This window comes from Diprion similis, chromosome 2, assembly GCF_021155765.1.
Source record: "Diprion similis isolate iyDipSimi1 chromosome 2, iyDipSimi1.1, whole genome shotgun sequence".
NCBI lineage: Eukaryota > Metazoa > Arthropoda > Insecta > Hymenoptera > Diprionidae > Diprion > Diprion similis.
The window spans coordinates 4,587,647-4,613,744 of NC_060106.1; the positions used below are offsets into that span (position 1 = coordinate 4,587,647).

Genomic DNA, 26,098 nt, shown 5'->3' on the forward strand with positions numbered 1-26,098 from the left:
AATAAGCAAAAAGTACTGATATTTGGAAGCCCAACTCGTAGAAAGTTGTTCTAAAATTCGAAAACGATGATTTTTTTTCCTGACGTTCCGATACATTAACGTTACTAAGTTCAGCTTCGTAAAAGTTTACTCGCACACTGTAAGAACATTCAAAAGCTTCGTAGTATTTTAAGGCGAATTGTCAAATAGCCAGAACAAAAATCCGTCCAACTTGGCTATCTAATCGATTTCACAGTATCGCCAGGACTTCGGGGAATTCTCGGGTTCTGGAAATAGGTACATAATCGGGGAGATAAGAGCAGCGATATGCCGGTGATGTAAAACCCCGAGATAAGACGGGATTAGAAAGAAAAGAGGACAAGTCTGAATTTTTAAATACTCTCGCTACAGCTGAATTCTATTCCCTCTTCTTTTAATTTTATCACTAAGAAAAAAGCGCTCATCTGTGAATACCAATTGTGCCAAATTTGAAGCGTATAAACTATATACCAGTAGCTTTTATAACAGTTTTCAAGTTTTCTCACCAATTCAAAGAACCAGCCTCACATATTAACGCCCACTGACTGACAATCTAACAGTGTCAAGTTGAAAGATATTTTTACACTCAGCGAAACAATTTCGTTTGAACGTTATAGGAATAAAAACCTTCGGCTGTTTATTTTTCACAAGATAGCAATACCTCGAACTGAGTTGAAAGTTTGCTATTAAAATCTCGGAAAACGAGTATGCGTGAAAATGGAATTGCAAATTTCATTTTCTGAATCCGGAGTCGCGTAAAGGCGTTGAGGAGTATCGAAACGAGGTTAGGATCGATGAGTTGCGTCGACTGGCAGACGGCGAGTATCGAACCACCGTGACAATTTTTCTCGAGCGTGCAGGGGTTTCAGGCGTCACACGGAAGGAGCTTCAGTTAATTTCCTGTCCAAGGAGCGCAGACCTCCGAGGCTCTAGTCGAAGCCGAATTTGATTTCCGCCATCTAGTTGCTTCCTCCTACTCCCCGAAGATCAACCGATTTAACTGGAAACACGAAGTCGCGCGAGAGAGTCTCGGTGTCACTTTGAATCAATAAATTCTTACCAGAAAATAATGGAATATATGGGAAAATTTTCTCGAGTAAAAAAAATTTAGGGTAAAATCTTGGTTATAACGTCACGCTATCGGTTTCACTGTGAAATCAAAATTACGGCTGCATTGATTTAGCGAGTTGAAACTGAGGCGAACGTCTGAGTTAATACATTAACGAAATCTATCAGGATCGCAACTGTGAGGCGAGGAAAACAATTTGGATTCCAACTTATCAAGTGTCTGAAACGGACGTTGAAAAACGACCATAATCTCCATAAAAGTCTGAGGGAAACGTTGCAATGTGAAAATAACAGAAGATACATTTCAACATTTATAAGCGCCGAATTTTGTCCGTTATTATCATCAAGACATCATAGAGTCGTAATTGATCCTTTTCGGCGGAAAACGTGAGACCTCAAGTCAACCTCACTTTAATATGATTTGCAAATTTTCCAAGTTCACATAAATTTTTGAAATTGAAAAATATCATCATTGTTAATTTTTTTCTTTCTTCATTCCATAAAAAAGCGTTAATTTTGAACTCATTGTTTCAAACAACCCAATATACAATATCATTTCACCATTACTTTCCACCTCCTTTCCATGTTTGTTATTATTCTTGTCGTTTCACAGAATACTGTTAATCATTATAATGTCAAAATCAGTTTTCAGTTTCGTATCCGTAGTAACCTCCACACACACTCGTAGCGATGACTGATACGCGTAATTTGTCAAAGTCGACCGGATGCAAATCCCCAATAAAACAATCTGAGATAACAATACCACATGGATAAATTTTCACCCGTCGCGCGTCGCCTGTTACGTTGAGTGAATCTGTGCTTAAAGCTTCGTCCGTACTATCGAGATCCTACTGCAACAATACCGTGATCTAAAATTGAACTGTCAACTTCCAGCATCACGGTGTGTTTCCCTTATCTAAGCTGCAGTGCCGTGTTCGCGTCAGACAGATCCAACGAATGTCACGACATGGCGCATCGCCGCTTTCCTGTTACTGACGATGACTTACACTGTAGACTGCCTGCCTGTTTGTGCTTTGAGATATCTAATTGGGGTACACCTACCCACGTGAGTTTGCCGAATTTCAAAGCTCACCAAGCAGATTTCGGGTAGTCCGGGTAAATAAATTCAGCCAGAAGGGATTAGACCTGGTAAATAGAGAATTACGGCAAGACTTGAACTCGAGTAAGCCTTGCGATGTATCCCTAGTTCTGAGTAAATGATCAACCCAGAATATACAATGAAAAGATAGAGGGGGCGCAAAGCTTTCGAGAAAGTTGAAATGTTCGATTTTGCAATCCAAGTTGAATAGACAAAAAATTCAATACCAAACCAAAGTCATCGCTTAGACCATTTCTCTGCTAAAAGACTTCCAGCAGGACAGGCGGACGTAATTCATCAGCGTTCAAATGTCACTCGACTTACTCGATCGGGTCCGAAAATCCATTCACCCCCAAGCCGTCTGCACCAAAAACCATCGACCCACTACTCCGCCTTTGTGAAGGATAAAACAATGTTTCATGACCAGCAATCCATCATGTGTTTTGAGCTCTGTTCACGCCTGCAAGACTCGCACACCGTCAAACAAGGTAACGCCTGGTAGACACGGATTCTACAAGGAGATTTAATATGATTTCCTACCCTTCTCATGCCCACCACTCAACCAGTCTCATTGTCAGTATCAAGGCTGTCCTCAAAATGTTGCAGGTGGTACAAAAACGCTGCGAAATTCGGTGAGTCTTTGTCACCAAAGTTCGAACAAATTGTTCTTCACCAATGTATTACGTGTAAATCCTGTCAACTTGGATCCACTTCATGCCTTCGCTAGGATAAAGTATGTCGAAGCTCCGTACATCGAACGACTCCATTGACGCGGTGATAGCAGCCTACCTGGAGTATTTTCATCTAAAATTGACCGTTGACCCAGGAATCGAATATCTCATCCATTCTGAGCGGTGATCTCGTTGACCCCTCTCACAAAGATTGACGCCACCAATCTCGTAACTCGGTATCTTAGCTCCTCGCCATATATACCTACCTGCCATTTCTCAAGGCTGATTCATGGATTTCACGTTTCCGGAGGATGTATCCCGTGACTATGGCGACCATCCTGCACGCCAGTAAAGCATTTGAATTTATAATTTGAAAGTCTAGAAGCGGAGGGGGAGGGGGGGGGGGTTTATGGGGATTTCTACCAAGTTTCGAACGAGGAATTCAACATGGAAACTGTGTCATAAGGACGCCCAACTTTCATGGAAAATCGGAAGAATTCTCTTTATCTGTGAAATTTATATGCTCATTTGAGTAATATTTTACTAATCAAGATAAATTCGTCGTCAGACGCACGCCATTTTCCTGTGAATGGATCCAGATTCTTGTGCGTGCCTGCGATGAGAAGAAAAAATATCGTAAATATCATAGATTCGTAATAAGATCAAAATTTCTTTCACATTATTCTTATAATACTCGGAGGTACGTTTTCAAAGGCATCTCAAGTCGCCTTCTTGGGTTAAAACCTGCGGGAAGCCAAGATACCCGATCAGTAATATTCTCCGGAGTATAAATATGTATCAGCTATCGACGAGGATCCATATTTCGCGTGATCCATCTCTAGAAATACTGCGGTATCAGATATATTGTCGGCTTTGGATGTATCGCTGGAGGCATTGTGCTCTTTAGACATAAGAGTGAGCGAATATGGGATATTGAAATATTGAGGACCACCATTCGGAAATAGTCAAGATTCTCATGGACCGATTGGATCCATGGGTTCCAATATACTTCCCCGTACATTTCCGGGATATCGAAGTATTGAATAACAGCTTCAAATTCCTGATATTCCATGTTTGTTGAAAGTGAAAACTGAGCTTCCGTTTGTCTCCAGTAAATCTCAAGAGAGAGAGAGAGAGAGGATCTCTTGGTTCTGGTTGCAGCCAAGCAAACTTGACGAATAAGCTTCCTCTAAGAAGGTGCGCACACGCGTTCAGGGTCTCCTCCTAATTTATATCGGACATCTGTCGCCTTTCTCACGGACGACGACCACAACGATGATAAACAAACGGAGGCGATAAACTATATGGGTTTGAGGCACGATGCTATTAATTTGTCTATGTAGGACTGTCCGTCGCTTGAACCGTGGACGACACAGAATCGTGTCAGCGCCTCCGCCGTGCCAATGAAGTCGACACCTCATTGCAACCTGCTATAGTAAATCACCTCAAATCACAACAAAGGCCAACGGGAGATAAATTCAGATGAGAAAAGCGACTGTTCGCTTAAAAATAGATGACGGATGATACAAATTCTTGCAGGATTTAGCCGAATTATGGCGGCTTCGAAGTATCAAACGACTACTTAAAACAGAGTGAATTACCTACTGAAACAAGAGTAGAATCGTAGAGGCGGTTGATTTGTTCATACAATTATGAAACTTCGATTTTTCAAAAATTCAAAAGCTCCGCGTGAAATCTTGTTGTTCAAATTATAGGGATGAGCTACTGAGCTTTTAGGTTATACTGATGTTAGACACTCTGCGATGGTGAAATCATGTGCTGTGCTATTTTTTATTTGTATCAACGTTATGAATACATCACACCGGTCAACAAGAAATTTCAGTCTGGGGTCTACAGGTCAAATTTATGATGCCTCCTACGTAACTCATAAATGAAAAATTGTTTTATAAGAAAAAGTTTGTTTTTGTAGAAGCAAGAACGATATTTTGGATTTTAATAAAACTTGCCTATTTTCTCAAACATTTGTTGCAAATAACAATTAAAAAAACTTGAGATTTACGTTTACATTAATTTTTTTCGAAAACAATAATTAATAATAAACAATAAATGTAAAATAATTTGTAAACAGAGTTCAAAAATGAATATTTTTCGTATGGACTTCCTCGTATCAAACCACAAACGTAATCTCCCATCATGCTCTCATTATCGTATCCCTGAAAAAGTTAATAACGATGAAATCCATCACATCTTAGTGAAAACGTTTTCCCTTTTTTTCTGAATAGGCACCCATATCAGCTATTTAGCAAAAACTTCAAGACTTATAAAATCAACGTAAAAATGACAAAAACAAACGTTATAAGTAATAAATATAGGTTTTGGTTATCATTCGATGTGTAGAATAAAAATTTATCCACCTCGATAGAAAAACAAAAAAATTTTTTTTGCTTGCTGAGCTGTGTTATTACCGGAAGTCTAAAACTCTTAGGTTCACTTTTGCATATTATTTAAAAGTGAGTACTTTTAATCTCATAACCATCCTTTACATAAATATGAACGAAATGCGATAGACGCAAGTCGATTCCAAGTACAGATTCACCGATTGGATAATTCCGGTATCCCGCGACACCGAGAGACGTATTACGCGACGAGCACGAATTGGATCCGCAATCAGCAGAGTTCCATGTTACCAATCGCATTCATGAAGTATTGCCAAAGCATGAGGCTAAAATCCGATTCAAACGTTCAGCAGCCCCGATTTATTCCTCAGAAATCCGAGGAACACGTCCTTATACAGTTATATATAGGCATGAGAACCAGAGAATTAAGAAGAGCGGAAAACGAGCGTCATAGGAGATAGAGCAAAACCCCTAACAGAATAAAACTTTTTTGAACTTTGAGAAAGTTCGCGGTAGATGAGAAAGAATCCTTATTCCAGGAGAAAGTACATACATACACACCTACACTTAGAACAACGAACCAGCCTGAATTAAATTATTAAATCTTAGCCACAGTTGCCGCACGATATCGTCGTTTCGTCTGCTGCTCTGCAAACATGGCGATTGTGTTTTAATTGATGAAAACAAAGTTGATGAAACGTCACTCATTCACTTACCTCACTACTATGGTGATAAAGAGATGAAGAGAAATTTCCCCGAAAAACAAGGAGTAATAAGAATAAAAAATGAAAAACTTTCTGCAAGTATCATCGTGAAAAATCGCTCTTTGCGAACTTTGCCACGTGGAAAAGTGAATTTCATTCGACCGTCGCAATCGTTATTTCAATTCCACAGTTTTTTATAGGTATACTTTTATAAACGGGCAGTAATTATTTTATTTGCGTCAAATCATTTTCACTTCTGTCAATGAAATTTACGTCCATTCACTAGATAGTTAAACGAACAGAAACGAAAAACTTGGTGGAAAAAGTAATTTAGAGTGGCAGAAATGACGTTAAGATCTCATTTTATAATCCAACATTCGAAGAATCTCGAAAGCTCTCTGCATGTCGAAAGACTAATTGTCAGTTAACGTCAAATTCGTACAAGCTTTCCAATCGCTATTGAACAAAGTCCTGACCACTTCTCCATGACAAGTTAGATAGATGGATATACCAATGATGGTGCAATTCCACATATTCACAAATGATGGATGAATGCACATTATCAAAACATCTACAATTCCCCAGACATTTGGCACTAAACCCGGTACTCAATTAAGCCAAATTTCAGTACTGTACAAGCATTACTGCAAGCAAGCGGACAGCCGTAGTTCAAGAGGTAGAAAACCGTGTAATGAGCCGGTTCAGTGTATCGGGGTACAACTTTTAATTGTCGTCTCTACCCAGCAAGGAAGCCACGTACCAAAGTTGGTCAGACTGGACACTGCAGGTTAGACTCCGTTGACAGAAATAAGAAGAACAAAGAGCAGAAGTAGGATTGGCGTGATTACAGTGGTTCCACTATGTATACGTATATCGGTCGTGTTCTTCCTTAATGCGGAACGTTCGCTCCCGCGAGTACAACAGCGATGATTAACTAGTTAGCGCTATTGTTCAACGACAATTTGCGACGAAGCGTAGAACGGTAAACAAACGGGGGTCGTTTCCATGGAATAACGAACGCGAGTCTTCGTATAGGACAGACAACGATTCCATGGACGTGAAATTAAACACGGGTATGTCGATAATAAGGTAAATGTGTAGTTTTTCGTATAGACGACATGGCAAATGTATCCACGTACTACGTACTACGTTCTTTCACTCCACAAGCTTTTCTTCTTCGATAAGCTTCTCCACCTGCACTTCTAATCCACGACTAAAAGCACTTCATTTTGACAGTTCACCTGCATCCACGTTCGATTTTAGAAAAAATCGGTAGTCTCCACTCATCGATCTCCGATTATTTAGAGGAAAATTTTATGAGAGTTTTTAAGGACAGTACACATCGCTGTTGATCAATTGCACCGCTGTAGGTACAGAACCTGATGCAGGTCCATCGCGTGCCCAGATATTTTAACACTGAGTGTGCACCGTGGGTAGTACCAAACGGGAATAATTAACCGGGAACATTGCTCCTGTTTTTGGAAAGTCGAGTTGGCAGCGCGAAGCGTCCGAAAGTTTAGAGGAGCCCACTTTGCCCGTCAGCGGCCTTTAATTAAGCGGCCAGAATTCGCAGGTCGTTAGTGAATCCCCTGTAGACTCGCAGCAGGGTTCGATGCTCGTGATCGAAAAGCCTGGTTGTACGAATTACACGGATTTAGCAAAGGCATCAGAGTATCCATCAAAGTTCATCAGATTTTGACTGGTTGGTCGGCTTTCCTCGTCGGATTTCGAATCGCATTGTAAATTCGTGAAACATACGCAGCCGAATGATTTTCCTCGTGAGATGATCCTATGATTCCTTTTTTCCAGACAAAAATTTGAGTTTTTGTTGGTAACAAAATGGTATCAAGCAAAAGCGTGAAGAGAGATAGAGAGAGAGAGAGAGCTTGGGTGATGGTAATTGTATGCAAACTATGGGGATCGATTTGGTAGGTGCACAGGGGATAACCGGATAATCGTTAGCGATTAATTAGGGGCAAAAGGGGGATAATTATAAAAGCAAACTGATTCGGGATTTGGCAACACAAACGCGGATGCTGCCTTGCATGGGGATGTTAGTCGTGTCAATGAGCGAGTCGTGTAAATACTAGTAGCTGGTTCTCCAGTCTGCAGACCCGCAGTTATATTCCTGGCCTCGCTGCTCGCCGTGGTCTACGTGCACTCCCACGGGATGTTATCGGAAATCTAGGTGCTAACCTCTAAAGTGGTTTTCCGAGAACAGCGGCGATCGCGGTGCATCTTGAAAGATCGCGGACCAAAGCCAGATTTACTATACGAGGAGCTGAATTTGATAGAATTTTAGATTTCTCGAAAATTATATATTTTTGGGTGAAATTCAATTGTTTTTGGATCGCCTGATTGGGATATATAAAAGATATTATTAATACAGTATGGTTTGTTGGAATACTTTGAGGATATTATGCATCTACCATTGATCTTTCTCGCAGGTTATATAGTTTTTTATACGTCGTTAATTGAATGTGAAATTAAAACGGCCAAGAAACCGGGGAACCGGCTGTTCTCGTCAGAGGAATGCGAACTCACTTGGAACTAATATTTAATTTTCACTGGTATAGAATCTAAATTTCTTTTTTTATTCAATTCTTTTGGCAATGTACAATATCGCAGAATGAACTATGAAAAAGATTCAAACGACTTTTATAATTTCTCTAAGTAGGTAACTTTGATTCCAAGCAATAATTCCTCTGCATTAAATAAATTCACATTTTTAGTATCGTAATTACGCAGATGTTTCGATAAATCATTTTTCTAAGTGACTATAAAATTGAACATTGATTTTTGATACCATATACTTCTGATGATTCGCTGCCTAGACAAGATTTCGTGTCAATAAGGCGTATCAGTAAGGTAGCTTAAGGACACGAGCCAAGTGATCAATTTCGTGTTCCAGCTAAAAATATAAAAACTGAGCAATCAATTTCTAATCGTTATTTCATCGTTCAACTACTGGAAATCTAAGCGAACTTTAACCTCGTTTAAGAATAGTATCCCCAAGACGAAGGGACTGCAAGATAACGGTTCCTCTAATCACACTAAATCAGGCTGATAAAGTCGGAGGGTGTGTGTAACAAGGGAGAAACTTGAAATATCGTAAAGATTAAGATAACTCGATGGCATCAATTACAGGAGAACGTTCGTCATAACGAGAGTACAGAATGAGAGGTACGAGGAAATAATGATGGTTCAGGTAGCGGCGGAGGGTGCAGGAAAACGTGTTTGTGATTATGAAAACGAGAGACCGGAAATAGACGCACACAAGGGAGGCGTGCATACAGGAGGAGGGCGATATACATCCACATACCCGCCAGCCGAGTCAACTGGCTTATCTATCCCATTACACACTCATTAAACACAATAATTTAGGTTACCTGTACGAGCATCGTCATGGGAGGCGGGGAGGCGGGGAGGTGAAGGTGGGAAGCTAATCTCAAGACGGGACCGATTATCTCGTTCACTGCGTGCGCGCCTCGCGATACGATTTCGTCCATCTCATCGATGAGCCAATTTGAACGGCATCCCCTGAACGGGACCATGCGGTATAACTGGATTGAGCTTACGAAAAAATATTACGTGATGGCCACTAAAAATAGTTGAATAAGTGACGTGACTTTGCCTAAGTAAATTATACCTCTTTCATTCCTAAGATCTGAACTAATAGTGCCAATCCGAGGATATATATCTATTAAATAAAGCTTCTAATATCAATCGGTACTCAAAAATACGTTTATGATTTATTTGATGGCCATGGAACAGAACATATGGATAAAAATTGGACTTAGAATTTGACTGTTTCGTGAGGAAAGCTTTATTCTTCGTCTTTCCTCTATAATTCCCCAACGTTTCCCTGGCTTTTCAGTTTTCCCTGACTAGTGGCCACCATGAATAAGCTGCATTGCACTTCACGCCGTCTGATATAATTCGGTGGAATCAGTTGCAAATACCAGTATACAATTGTTTATACTAGTAGATCATACAATTATGTGGCTCAATTGTTTTATTAGAGTAAACCATAATTATTATGGGATAGAGAAAATCAAAAGAGACCAACTACTTTTTTGGACAATAGATACTATCTCGTATTTCCAGCTCAACACTACCGCAGATCAGTAACAGATGAAAATTAAACTTTCGTTATCGCTTATGGCGATAATTGAATAAGTGTGTACGGAGATGGGTGAAGACCAGGCAGCAGTGAACCCACTTCGACATTGATCTCATAAAATAGATACGTCAGTACCGACAGGAGGTGGTGGGATACGAGAACCGCGTGCAACCAGCCGAATCCATGGAGCAGGTAGGTAAAGGTAATCGGTGGGGTTTGTCATATTTTTATCGAGTAATTGTTCGCGGTTCACTTAGCCATGAAATTATCAATAAAGGGTACAGAGGGTGATGAAGTTACAGGAGTGCACGAGGTCAACCAACTGCACTGCAGTAGCAGTAGCAACAGCAGCGCTGCAGTCTGTAGCTTCATCACAGTTGCAAACCCTCACCTTTTCGTTACAGTCTTTGTTGCAATATCTACTTGTAGCCGAATAGTGCAAATCACCTTTGGAATTCCATCGATCGCCTTCGTCGTGGATTCAAAAATCACGAAGAGAAGAGAATAAATCTGGAACCCGGAACTCAAAATAATTCGGCGCCTTTTTTACCGAGGAAGAAGTTATGCCGCGAGCATCTGAGATACGCGTAATCGCAGGTACCAGGTGGAAACAATTTCGGTAGAGCAATGGCGGCGGGCCGGACTTCGAAGCACTAAATCTCGAATACCCGGCGAGCCTCTCTAACCTTTTGTGAAATTTCATCTCGTAAATCGAGGAGGTAAGGCGGCTCGCCGAGGAGAGAATTCAACCAACAGATTTTCAGGAAACAGAGAATGATCTTCACGGGTAGATTGAACGAACCTTGGCAACGTCTGCGAGGAAATGATCCTGAACACTTTTGCCAACTTTTTCGCAGCACTGCAGAAAAAATTGTAAAAGATGAATGTGTGACGATAAGTGAGAAGAGAGAAAACCTTTTTGCCTACGAAAACTAGGGGAAAGTAAATCGGGTCATTTTTCTCGTGACTTGTCCTAATGACTCGATAATATCACATTCAAGTTAGTAACGTTATCGTATCGATTCATGCTGAGGAAAAACCGTCATTTCGCGATTTTCGAATTGTCTGAAAATCAGTAAAGCATAATAAAAAAAAACACACTCATATGTTTCAAAATCTTAGTTGTTTAAAAATAATTGTAAGATTAAGAAAATAGTGATTTTTTCCTTAATGTTTCGTTACGATAACGTCACTAACGCGAATAGACTGATATGTGTAAAAAATCAATGAAATATATTATGCGAACGTCATATCATCTGCTTAGTAGAGTACGATACGAATGTTTTTATACAAGTGTGTGTATTCCACGGTTACGAAATGATTTATAGCAGCACCTCTTCCTCCTCCCTATACTTTATTAGGTATATAAGACTTGAAGCGAAATGGAAATTTGATGAATGTTGTTTCTTTACAGTAGATTTGCGCCAATGGCTTGATCGATTAACCCGCCAAATTCGCAATTTTTCAAACACTGTGGGTATCGTTCTACCTCGTTTTCTCTTAAAGTTTGACTCTCTCTCAAAATACCAAACAACTCTACAACTGTAGAATAAATAATCCTTACGTACACCTACTACAGAGAACAATAGCATAATCGATCACAAGATTCTTCAAGACGATATGAACAAGGGTTGAAAAAAGCAGATTGCTCGAAAAGTCCTGCCGGAATAAATAAACAATCAAATATTAGTCAAGCAAATGTGCGTCCAGCATATCTGAGGATAAAACAGCTGAAATCAAAGAAACCAAAGAATACGGCAAAAGAAAAAGTAAAAAGGGCCCGATCTATTCCTAGTCGCCAGTTTCCCGAGACTGACACGCTCGGGGTTGAAAACTCACATCAGCTCGCGTGGTTCGAAGGCGGGGGAAAGTTGCGGGAGGGTTGCCGGCGTAGGGAAGGAAGAAACCAGGGCGCAAAGGAGGCGAGGCGGGCGAGGCGGGCGCCTCGGATGACGTCGGTTCTGGTGGACAGAGAAGAGAATCCACCCCTGGCGATCAATACCTCGCCACGCCTCGCGACAGCGGCACCCAAATGCTGACTTCTCTGCCCGCCCGGTTTGCAGCCTCGGGAATGAGCTGGATTCCAAGCCTATGTCGATGCCGATGCACACTGGCCGATGCATACATCATTGAAGTTCGGTCCATCCGTAAGCGCGAAATTACAACTTTTCCTGGAATGGTCCAGACGGATGAACGAGGGAAGAAACGTTCGTTCGGTACATCATCTTGAAATCTATCCTCGTCTCGACGACTGAAGCATAAATAATGCTGCTATCGATATTATATAATTGCGATGTTTTTTACGCGACGTTCAATTGCTTATTATTATCCACAAATTAAAGAGCAGAAAAATATTCACCCTACGAAACTCGATCTCGAATGGCAATGATCAATTTTCTGACAAATTAAATTGGTTGTTGTAGACACAAATTGAGCTTCGAAAGTTTAAATTCGAATCTCTTCATACTTGGGGTTGAAGAGGTTATGCAAAATTGCAGATTCGGTATTATACATGTATCAGAAGTGATATGAATATAATTGTGGAATTATTCGGGAGAATTTGCAAGAAAATTAGGAATTCTACTATATATAGGTGTACCTACAAACTCGGTGGAGAACCACCGCATATTTACTGTAGATGTGTACATAAAATTTGACTTCACCGATTAATAATAAATTGTATTTGCAAATCGTACGTGTTACTACAGTAATTATTTCAAGCACAAATAAAGGCAGCCCGAAAGCTTGGAAAGAAATTTTTTATACCAGATTTGAGATGCTAGGGTACACATTCTGTCACTACTTTTCAACACAAAGTATCGATAAAATCGTGATACGATTGGCGTTGAAATGGCAACAATTTCTCACCTCAAAGGGGGGCAAAAATTTATAGAATATAATATACTGCAGGAATACGGTGAAACAGATTTTCTCACTCCAAAATCACTTCACGCCAGTATTACAGTACTTATGTATAATATCATGTAATTTAGTCTTGGAAAGAAAACTAAAATTGAATTCTGAAACTCCGTCTGCAGATGGTGAAAAATTTATACGAAAATCGGAAATATCTATATATATATATATATATATCTGTGAGATAATAAATACACGCATCGGACAAATAAAAACATTCTGACTTGATATTTTAATAGTAATTCCAAAGAAGTTGGATGATCTCGCTTTCGTGTAATAATAAAAAAAAAAAGAAAAGAAATTCTGACACCCGGTAGGATGCGGCAGCTAATATCGCCACCTTGGCTTTTCAAAGGCAACGAAAGATGGCAGCATTTACCACGAGAGGATTTTACCCAACACGAGTACAACACTTTACTCGGTGAGAAATGAATAATAACGGTCATTATCTTTTCATTGCGAGGCGTAGAGCCAGCAGTGCGATAAGAAAAGGCGTCGTTTAGGTATTATATATACTGCAACAAATTTGGGCTATTCGTTGTCAGATCGAACGAAGTAAAACGGGTGTTAAATTCTGCTAATAAGTGATAATCCATTTTCTAATTATAACGCTCGACGTTGCAAATTTTTTTATTTTTTGCAGAACTTCTCGTCACACGATATTCACATTGAAAATTGCAACTCCTAATGGAGTCAGCGAGAATTTTTATATTATTTTAGCTTATAACAGTAGATACTAGCAGCCAGAGTTAGCAGCCAAATTTGTTAAACTTTTTAAAAATAGAAAAGTGTGGTTCAGTTTTATCCTCATAATTCTATAAGAGTATTAGGAGTTCAAGACATTTCACAAAATTTAGATTTTTGGACTTCACTGCTTTATTCTAACGAATATTAGAACGTTTGGGTGCTAATTCTGGCTGCTAACTTCAGCCTCGTGTGTCTGGTTAATTAATTTACGTTAACGTTTAATTTGGTGAGGTGATACGTTCCTTAGACGTTTCTATGCAACAACTCAAGTCGAAGATAGAAACTACGAATCATCACAAAATAACTACAAGCCATTATCTGTCTAGTCTCAAACAGTTAGATCATTATTTCAACCACTACAAAATCAAAAAGCGAGCTCTTTACGTATCATGACAGATCATATATGACAGATCTCGACCAATACACTACACAACAGTTGCCAACCATGGAGGTATAAGCAAAAAGGAAAGAAGGTGGCTCTGAAAGTGATCCCCAACTAGAAAAAGAGAGACAATGAAAGCCGTCTACCCTTCTCTTTCTACTAGTGCACACATAGGTGCTCTACATATCTTCCATTTTCTTTCTCTCTTTAGTAGGGAGACTCGTCCACTTGCACGAGAGCCTATCGCTGCTCTACTCTATTCTTATATCTCTATGGGGAGGAACCACTTCTTACCGATCGGTATCGGTCAAACTCTAAAGTATCATTCACAATTGACTTAGTGCAGTGGTATTAGTACTTAGTGGTGGTGCAGAAAATGGTGCAGTGTAGAAGAATTTTCCATTTCGAGTTTCAAGGACTTTCAAGCTGAAAATGAACTCCTCATCAAAAAAGCCTTGTGTACAGCCGCAATATTACTGAAAATATTTCTTTCTTCTTAGCTTACGGAAGATTGCCAAGGAACGCCCCATATTAACGGATAATTTTGTAATTTCTCCTCGATTAATTCGTCTCAGGGTGTCCAGTTATTTGTGGAAACGTAATGCCCTAAGAAATGCAGGTTTTCCAAACAAGAATCATTATTTATCCAGATTGTTCTCATGTGCACAATAGATGAAAAATACAAAAATCATACCAACAATAATATTTCATATTTAACTAGAGCGCAGTTCATTGTGAGGCGAATTTGTAAAAATTCACTAGCACGTACTATTTTTAAGAAATCAGGGCTTGGTTCATGACCATTACCTGAAAGTTCAAAGAAAACTTTTTTTCTCACCAAATGGCTAAATTTTTATAAACCTAGGATGAAAATTATTTCATTCCAGATACGACATGAAATTCCCGAAAATTTCCAGGTTTTCTCCAGAGGATATCAAATTCTCTGGGAATTCCCGGATTCCATAATGTCCATGAATACTGGACACCCTGTCGTCTATATCAGGCATATTTCATGTTAATTTTATGTGAGGATTCTGCGCGAATTTTCAAGGCGTCTATTTTGATTGGTCGTTGCAATGGTTTGATTCGTGGTTCAGTGCAGAAGCTTGGAAATTGCAAGGTTCTGCACTAATCCTATCGTTCCCACTCCCACTACCGCCTCCACTAATCCATTGTGAACGATCGCATGGTGTTCGTATTCCCAAACTTCCGCATCACACTATCACTGCACTAAGTTGATTGTGATTGATAATTAAAGCAGTTGCTAATGAAGGATATTTCTAACTGTATAAAAGTAGTAAAAATTCTTTCTCAATATTTATTACTATACAAATTATTTTGTGGCAGTTGAAATTTTTCCATGGTGCTGTGACGTAGAAGCAATCGTTTGATTGAGAAGAATAATCTAACCAAACATAAGAAAACTAACAGGATCAACCATTGCATTAGATGAATAATACCTGTCTGAAATATTTATCGTAAAGGTTAATTCGAATGAGAATAAATTCAATGTGGAATTACTTCTGTGTGAGATTATTTCCAAAATTACAGGTTTACATACAGGAAGCATTTTTTTTACACCACAACATGTGATATTTAATTGAAATCCTGTCAATGCTGTTTTTAGCACGCACCTATCGTAGAACACGATGAAGACTGACTGCAAAATTGGAGCATTTCAGACCAAATGTTGAACTATATATGTCAAACGTGACACAGTCATCGGCTATGATTTGCACGTAATGAGAGGTAGTAAACGTCAGCACTTTGGAGTATCTTGAATGTACAACAATCTGATAATATGGCTGAATAGTCTAAAAAAAATCAAATCAACGCGATTGAAAGTTATACGGAATAATGTTGTTTCATTATAACGTTCTTCAGTTTACTTCATTTCTGAATAATTAGCAAGAGGATCGTTCTATGCATCAGGGGCTGCATATTTTGGGCCAAGCAAATACCTTTATAAGTTTGAACAGAGACTGCATAATTTTATAGAATTGGGACTCAAAATCCGGGTATTAAGAATGAAAGACGTGAGCCTTGAAAAGATTTTCAACTTTTATCGGGGTCCCGAATCGTGTTCGCAATTAATGTGACTGCAAGGGCCAAGATCTTATGGAGTAGATATCATACGTAAGCAGGCTGGATAAGTTGAATAATAGCGAATAAAACGATGATTAATCCATGTCGCAGCACAGAGTTCATAATACGTTAATCAATCAACCTTATATCTCAGCATGAAATTTTTCACTCGAAAATTTCCGCGATTATTCTCTTTGCATCAAGGTTCATTATTTTCTACTTAACACGGTTGAATAATGAAAAAAAAAAAAAAAAAAAAAAAACGGCCAGTGCCTAAATTTAGAATCTGAAACAGCGACGAGATCTGAACAATGCTTGTAAAAAGTGCGACAAACCTCACTGACAAAGACTAATCCGCAAGGTATTTTAACGATCCATAAGGCAATGGGACGTTGATACTCTATAAATCAACGTCCTAAAAATAATTTAGTAACACTTTGATTGATCGATCGATCGAGCAATTGGCTGTTATCGGTCCCGCGACGAAGAGGAATTAATAAAGTGCAGAAGGATTGAAAATGAGACCATAATACATAAAAACCGATTTTCCATTGCATTGAAAACTTATTCAACCTTGGATAAATTCAGTTTTGAGATTAACTATAAAGACCATTGAAAAAACTTCTGAATATATAGTGATACAAGGTAAATGATAGTGTAACGAAATGTGATCTCGGCTCTACATGGACATCAAATAACGGATCATGATCCTTATAATACAGGAGGATGCCGCAGGAGCCAAGCGAAACGCATGCGAACTAAAATCACCGTTGTAAACACGGTTTAACAACGAGTATAATAGGCAAATCGCGTCCTCCTCCGCAATGCGACCGTTCATGGTGTAAGTGCAGGCGGCCATATAGCAACGGATCCATATCGAAACGGACGGCTGCTACTGGAACGAAGCTTCGAATCCACAGGGCAAACAACGAGGTTCAGCCACTGCAGTTATCCAGCCCTCGTATCACACCTGTTTGTCCAAATGTATGTTTAATGGTTACCGCCGTGTCGGCAAACAGCCAAAACAGGCCGCCAGCATGTATTATACCGAAATATTAATTAATCCGTATCGCGTTCTGTGTATATATATGTATAAGAGAATTTCGATTACAAACTCCTAAGTATGTATGACCGTTTTGTTATGTATACCTAAATATTTATATATATGTGTAGGAAATGCGAATTGTTACCTTGTTTTACTGCAATTATCAAAGGTGGAGTACGGCATGAGTTTTGTAGTTGAATTAATGGATAACGAATTTGTTCGTGGAAAAAATGAAAATTCATTGGGCAGTGGTATTTAAAACACTTTTCATTTGTCAAATTGATTTCGACACACTTTTCAACTTCAAGACGAAATACCTTTTTCTTTTTATAATTTTCAAGTAAAAAAGAATAAAATTAATTAAACAAGTTGTTGTTGTTGTTGTTGTTGTTTTTGTTGTTTCGCTTAGTTTGACGTTAAATTTTAAGATTTGAATCTAGTTGAACAAAAATAATAATCATCTATCTTGAGATAATCAATTTTTGCATCATTTTTCTATCCACTTGTGTTCTACGCTGTAGTTATTCCAATGAAACATTATACACCTATAACTTGCGATATCAATTTTTTCACGTAACATAGTAGAAAGTGAAATATCAATTTGAAATTCTAATCAACTATTTTTTCAATAATTCTAAAACCGAAAAATAAAACCACAAGAAAATTCTTCTAGTTATCAAAATACTGTACCGCAAGTCATTGATCCTGAAAGCTGAGCTTATAATTACATATATGTATATAAATACACATATGTATACACATAGTATACTTTCATCCCTGTTCGAAATCGATAAAATCTCGATAAATCTCGAAAAAAATAGATGATGGGTTCCTTCGGCAGTTTTTTTTTTTTTTTTTTTTTGTGGTTCTTTTTTTGTCTTTTTTTTTTATCTCTTTTACACCTGCACGACCACGCTAGTTTCAACTACCATATGGAATGGGTAGAAATGAGGAAGCAAAAAATACACCCTACAACGAATAAAGGACGCCATTGTCTACGTTCTAGTAATCTATACTCAACACGACAATTTTCTCAGTTCCTTTCTTCATTTATCTGTCCCTCATCTTTCATTCCCCATGCATTGAAAACTTCGAAATTTTTTAGTCTAGCTAACCGCAACCGATGAGTAGCCATTTTATACGCAGAATATCGTCGGCTATTCGGCAATAATAAAACGAAGAAGCACGTACTTCAGCAGCGTCGTGAGATGATCGCAGTCTAGAGGAATGTCGTTACTAAACACACACACACATATGTATATATATATATATATATATACATATATATAGGTCATATCAAGTTTCCTGTTTTGCCATACGGGATTCTCGACGAGCCTGAAACCTCAGCGGATGGTAAGAGGAAAAAAACGAAGAAGGCGCGTAAATGTCACGTGGTTTGGAGCATATAACAGACACATGCATTATATATATATTTTATGCAATAGATGCAAGATATATCCGCCTTACCTTGCTTGTTCGCTCGCTTGCATGCATATGCATAACGCGCCTCCTCCACACACATACGCTCACCCGCATCGTGATGCTTGTGCTTGTGAAGGCAAGTTACATGGACGAACGGATACGTTCTCTCATGCACACCCATCGCTGCGCAGCAGCCCCATTTAATCCCAATCAATGCCGTTGCGGGGTTGCGAGGGGTGCTGCGGAGGATCAGAGCGAACAGGAGGGCCCGTTTAGAATATTTAGGTACGTCATTCGCCGCGGTATTCAAACAGATATTTTACCTCTTCGTGCATCCGTTTTTTGTTACTAGTGCATCGAACTGCGAAGAGATGAATATTATCATTTCCCGGCTCATACATACATACGCCAATTAGAAACATGGGGATAATTGAATTATTACTTATGTATATGTAAGGGTTTTTGAAAAAAGATAATTTACAATTTTCCACCGCGGCACACCCCTACGAAAAGTTTATTCACGCTTAATTGATTACATATATCCACTTTTTTTTCAATTTATGAAGAAACACGTTGTAGCACTTTCATTGAGCTTGTTTTCCTGATATTATTTATATTTAAACCGAAGAATCCTGTTCTCATAAATTAAAAGTTTTTATTTAAGATTCTAACTGTTTTATGAGTTTGAATTAATAATGAAAAAGTCGTCAGATATACTTCTCGAGCATCAACTTCATTCAGACTTAATATTACAAGTGTGAGTAATTTTTGTGACATAAATTGATATTTTAATTTGTGTAAGCAATAAAGAACAAATTTTTATCGCGATACTGCATAAATTTAATAAAATGTATAAAAATGAAAAATCACCGGAACCCGACCTTTTGCATTTAACGTAGAACGCTCATCTTCCGATAGAATCTGTCTTTTAACCTAAACAAACTTTCTAGGGGTTGCCATGGTGAAAAATGACAAATTTATTTGTTTCTGAAACACCCTATTGTGTATAAATACACAGAAATTGGTAGAATTCGATCAATTTTTGCTCATATTTTCAACGATTATCGATCTACCAATCGTTTGTATTTAATAATAACACTTGTTGTTTTTTGGACAAAATAAATGTATTATATATATATATAATATAGCGGTAAGATTACTAAAAGAAAGAAATTTAATTTTATTCGTTAAATTAGCCAATCTGTAAACTCGCAATCAGTATTGCAAAAAAATTGTCAACGGTTGTCATACGCAGAAATAATAATTTTAACAATTTTGCTTCTCAAGTTTTTCAGAGAAAATTATACCAGTTATGAGGTTTGTGACGGAGCGTCTTTAATATAAAACGACGTTGGGATTTCAGCGAAAATAATGCGACAGGCACGTGAAGTAGTACGAAGGACAAAAAATAAATGAAGTGGTATCAGGTATAATACGTGAGACGCAGAAGTCGAAAGTGTATGTAATACACGTAATATATATACGATAATGAGTAGACACAACGTAGACGTTTCTGATAGCAAAAATAACATATTTCAGCACCTCATAAAGCCGAAATTATCGTCATTCATTATTTTCCTCTTTGACATGAAGCTACTATACATATAGTATATATATATATATATATATATAGATGTAACATATCTAAAATACCATCGCCTATAGAATTCAGTAGATATATACACGATATTCATATCGGAACAGCTATCAGGAGAGAAGTTTAAATGCAAATTAGTTAATTTAAATATCAGACCAATTAACATCGACCGTCCGATTGGGAAATCGAAATTTCATTCACTGATGCGAGTAAAAAAATTACTGATTAAAACGAGAAAAGAAGGGTAGAGGAGAATCCTGCGGATTCGGATATTTATTACTATACACATTACACACGTATTCGAAAGCCAAGTACGTAACGAGCTTGCAAAAAACACACATTAAGGATCGGAGGGGGAAATTTACGACTTAATACGACTCGCAGCCGGGTGCGGAGGGGAGAAACGGAAGAAATAACGGAACTGGGATCGATACCCACACAACAGTTCGGATTTTAACGGGTCAAAGGATCTCAGATTGTCCGGTGGCATGTTTGGCACTCGGTTTGGCACATGGGGTTAGGCGAGCTGATAACACCGTGGAGAAGGGACAATTTCGCTTGCAACGAAACGACGTGCAATTACCTGTATAGCCAACGGGGATTCGGTGGCTAAATCGCCGATGTCGATCGTATATATCGGTAATAAAATAATGAAGCTCTGTTGCAGGTGAATTTCTGCATCGACGACATAACGTGATACAAGAAAATAAACGAATATGCCGCCCTTCCTGAAGGTACGAAACTGTCGCTTTATGAAGCCGGATAATAATCAACGCTGACCTTTGAAACTGCTCCCTAAATTCACTGCATCGGTATGTTTGCACAGCGATAGTTAACAAGGAAACTAATAAACCGTTTCCGGTGTAACGATTACCGATGCAGAGCTTATATATATATATATATAGGGCTATAACTAGCCTAAAAGTTATAGCCCTTAATATTAATATTAAGTACTCGCCCAGGGCGTGAAAGGATTTCCCATATAAAATACACGTGAATCGAAGTGTTTTTTTTTTTCAAATCTCTACAACTCAGCGGAATTTTATGATATCACATTGGTCTTGGTCGCAAATTACGCAGAATTGAACGATCTTCAAAAGTGTTTCGAACGGCATAAGTGCAACTTACATTTGTAAGATAGTACAGGGCACTAAAGTTGATTTTTACCCAAAATTCTCCTTTTTTCACTGTTATCTCCAAAATGATTAACTGTATCAAAAAAATTTAAACGATAACTTTGTTGGAAATTTGATTTCCTACAAGAAAGGTCCTATAGACCAAAATGCTCAGAATGATATTTCTTGAGATATCGAAAATCAACTCACTTGACGTATAAAATTTGTATGTTCTATTGATTAAACGTTTTAATCTAATATAACGAATAAACATTATGGTTTATTGAATCAAACGTTTTGAATTACTGATATCCCAATGAAATAGATCGAATGGATCGAATCGAATCGAAAAAAATCAAATTCCAATGCAATATTAATAATTTAAAACGTTTGATTCGATAAACCATAAAAATTTTATACGACAAGAAGTTAAAGTTCGATATCTCCAGAAATATCAATCTGAGCAATCAGGTCTACAGGACCTTTTCTGTAGAAAATTAAATTTCCAACAAAGTTTTACTTCGCATTTTTTTGGTGAAGTTGATCATTTCGGAGATAACAGCGAAAAATGGAGAATTTTGGGTAAAAATCAACTTTAGTGGAGCGACCTCTTAAAAATTGTTTTTTGAACTGTCCTTTGGAGTGGGCTCTTAAAACATCAAAAACTAACATTTTGTCACATGAGACTGAAAAAAAAAGTCGGTTTTTTGCGCCACCCTAATATACATACATATTGAGGTGGTCGTTAATTTCCAACATATACTTCTCACCCCTGGAATCCATAGATAATCCATAGATATAATGAAAAAATAATGTTGTGTGAATTATCTCAGATATTTGATCATTATTTAAAATTAAACTTCATTCGCGACTCCAACCGAATCGAAACCGTTACACACGCTGAAGTGCCTGATATTATTTTATTCACCTTAAGTTGAACCTTTCAATTCATTGAAACGAAGCAAATAAGGAAAAAGGGAGTCAAGCACGTGGCAATGGTCGATTCTTCGTTAGAACAGATTATCATTATGTAACGTGGCTGTGGGTGGCATAACTTTTTTACTACGTAATGTACGAGCAGATAAAGACGCCAAGGGGGTCTCTTTTCAGGCTGATGAGAATAATAATCGGGGTTAATTTTCGAATAATTAACAATATGTTGACTGACTTCGTTTCACAATCAGCTGTTTTCCCGCGACAGTCACTGTGAGAAAGTTTTGGCCAACGGAACGAAAAACGCTTTTACAAATAACTGTAAGTCGAGAAGAAATTCGATCTTTCATTAAATTTTTGAAAGAACTATGAATTACCAGAAGCGAGTGAATAAAGCGAAACAAAATAAGTAAACTTATAGCACAAACGCACCCCTGTGACGCAATCGAATTAACAGCTGATCACTCATCCGGAAAGACCTTGTTAAGTGTAATAATCACGTTACTAATTAATTATCTACAACGCCTTCAAGGCTGAAAATTTACCGTCGAAATCTTACTAACTTATGAAAATTTACCAATTTGTACACGTGACGCGATGATGATAATGTAGTATAGGTATCACAACGATAATACCTATAATTTATATATACTCGTCGGTATCGTTTGTCTAAATCGCATTTAATTCTGAAAAAGAAATTTCAGCACAGAATAAAAAAAAACCAAATGGTCATATACCGCAAATATATTCTTACAGCTTTTTGGGAAAATAATATCTATATATATATATATATATATTTTGAACATATTTTCCGTATTTCGATTACACATTTAATATCGTTTGAAACAACAAAAGAAATGTAAAAATTTGTAAATATATGATATATATATATATATATACTAACGAAAGACTTCGTCGCCTCTGAAAGCAATCTAGAAAAATGAAAAGCTAATCGTTATTTACGTGACGAAAGAAGGAAAGATAAAAATTATGCAACGAGTAAACCGAGCATATATGTAAAAAACCGCAGAGTCTACATGATATAAATATATGAATACCTACAAGGACTCGGAAAGATTGTGTAGCACACGCATTAAGAACAAAAACTGTACATTCATATAATATTAATAAAAATAAAAAAAAAATAAAAAATAAAAAAAGGATGATGAAATCGTCGAAACAATTGAAGCCTACAAAGTCAAACGGATGATTGGGAAAATTAACATTTATATTCGAATATAATTCTCGGCGTAACCTTCGTCGGAACTAAATTCAAAGCATCCGTACGCGGGTTACACCTTGTAGTCCTTATTTGACACATCGTCCCGGCATCGTCGCGACCGAAGTGCGAAACGATTAGGAGGCTCTGTAACACTCGCAGGACTCAGAGGAGGGGGGAGGCAGGGTGATAAAGGAGGCGAAACAGGAGTCGACATGTGCGAGGGTGGCGTCTGGCGAGGTTATGGCTCGACATTGACGTTCGATTTCGGGCTGCCGGGCGTGCGAGAGGGAATTAGGCAGACCTCGGGAGGTTTTAGCGCTGACTAAATTTGAGGTTAACCTGTCAGCGCGGCGCGCGGATCAATGCTACTTAAATGCTACCACCTGCGGAAGCGGGGAGTAAAAGTAAAAAAAATACTCACCGCGGACCACTCCCCAGGTCCCAAACTCGGGCACGTGACAGAGCCGATTTGGGTCCGTCTATGCTGCGGCGGTGCCGAGGAAGACGTCGCCGTCGGTGACGGAGAAGAGCCGACGAGCCGGCAATCCTAAGAGCAAAACATCGTCGCGCCAGTCGGCGCAGGAAACTCGCGAAATAGGACGAACGACACTCGCACCAAACACACCGCGATGACGTCACACCACCAGCGGCAACATGGATCCCTCGAGTCTCGAGCCGAGCTCGTATAACCTCGAATCTCGATTCACGGCCACTCGCCGATTATCTCTCCGCCGCTCGTCGCTGCCTCGCTTTTATCGCGATTTAAACTGCTCGAACCACCCGCACGCATTCACTCGACGATGGCTTTTCCTTCCCTCGATTCTACGCGAATAACCTTGACTTCTGACAGACAGCAACACCGCCGAACTTCGGGTTCCCAGTCCTGTCAGTGACTAGCGCTGACTAGCGCAGACGACTCACGACGAGGCTGCTCTCCTGAGGCGTAGGCGAACCGACGCACATATTCGACCATATTCTACTGACGGACACCCTCGACGACGTCTTGATGCAAGGCTGCGTACACGATCCTGGACCGGTCTTGATTGCTGTCAGTATCGACGGTTTTTTTACACTTTGTCAACGGATAATACACCAGGTACGTCTATCAACGAATTTTTCAAGTACTGCGCACGCGCGGAGCGGGAAATTCAAACTACCGATATCGACTCTTGATTTTGATGTTGATTTACCACGAATTGACCATTATTTTTAGATCGTTATTTTATGTTTTTGTTTTAATACTTAGGAATAAATACCTTAGATACCATCAGGTCTACTTTGTGCTAGTAAAATAGTTCAAATATGATTATACCTCACGTTTTCTCACTCATTATGGTAAAAAAAATAGTCAATCTAACGTAAACAATGGTTCTAATGATTCACAGACGAAAGAGCGTCATGGCAACATCGGCTTACGTGTCACGGATCAACCAGATCGACGCGTCTCAACTTGACAACGAGATTTACCACATCCTACAACAGCAAACTAACGAGATATCGAAGGTGTGCACGCCTGGAACGGTTGGGAAATGGCAGCCAGAAATTAATGCCCTGTTGAAAGTGGTCGTATGGAACTATTCTCTTAGAAGCGGAAACTCTACCTTTGGACAGCAGCTGTTGAATCTTCACTATGATAAATATAACAAGAAAAAGGCGATTCTCTATATTATTCTTAGCGTTGTTCCCAGATATCTTCAGGAAAAGATGATCGATAATAGATTGATTGGGAGTATGGAGACGGGGAATCAAATCCAGCGCTTCTTCGATTGGGTATCTACAACTGTTCGATTACTGAATTTTGTCAATATCTTGGTTTTTCTGAACCAAGGGAATCAGCCCAACATCGTTGAAAGAATACTGGGAATATACAATCAACCAACGACGACGCAAAGGCCAAGGAACATTGGTTATTCTTATATGACGAGAGAGTTATTGTGGCACAGCTTGATAGAATTATTCACTATCGGCCTACCAATGGTGAATATTCACCTCATCAAGCAAAGGATCAAGCGACTCTGGTCAACGAGGAAAATTATTGGTGGATCTGTCATCCCCAGATTGGAGTTCGACACAAAATGTCCAGAATGCGATCAGAGTCCTAATTTACCGAGGCATGCCGGATGCGAACATATTTTCTGCTACTACTGCATGAAGGCACGTTTCACTGTCGACGTTTCCTTCGAGTGTCCTTCCTGTGGAGTGCAATTACACTCAGCACAAATGAGGACTGCTTGACTTCTAGACCATTGATCCGCAGTCTATATTTCTGTGCTAAATATCTCTGTACATATACATAAGCATTGAAATAAGGATAAAAGTTCAAATATTTTAATGTAAATAAAGTCTCGTTTTTCAGTACAATCAAAGTAAGTTTAATTCTTCGAAAGGCAGCGATACATTGTCCAGGCTGAAAGGCATTCATGGCTCTTGGAATTCTACAGTATATAATTGCCATATTTCTTAGCTCTGATAATGTGATTATTCCAAGTTTTTATTGATACTTTCTTGTAGAGAATATGGCCACTTCAGTAGAGACAACGTCATTCGAAGCTTGCAACATGTAACGTCATCTAGCGGATGAATTTCGTAGCACA

The 26,098-nt window shown here is 38.7% G+C and overlaps 1 protein-coding gene across 1 annotated transcript; it reads left to right on the forward strand.

Annotated features, from left to right (window-relative positions):
* The first annotated feature begins 23,931 nt into the window (after positions 1-23,931).
* Positions 23,932-25,836, forward strand: LOC124416621 (peroxisome biogenesis factor 2). The gene is made up of 2 exons (XM_046897864.1): positions 23,932-24,600; positions 24,890-25,836. The coding sequence occupies exon 2, from the start codon at positions 24,903-24,905 to the stop codon at positions 25,737-25,739; it is 837 nt and encodes a 278-aa protein (XP_046753820.1). The 5' UTR covers positions 23,932-24,600; positions 24,890-24,902; the 3' UTR covers positions 25,740-25,836.
* Positions 25,837-26,098: the final 262 nt, after the last annotated feature.

Bases quoted from the DNA above. Each gene is read 5' to 3' on its own strand.
- LOC124416621 (XM_046897864.1), top strand. From the start codon at position 24,903: ATGGCAACATCGGCTTACGTGTCACGGATCAACCAGATCGACGCGTCT.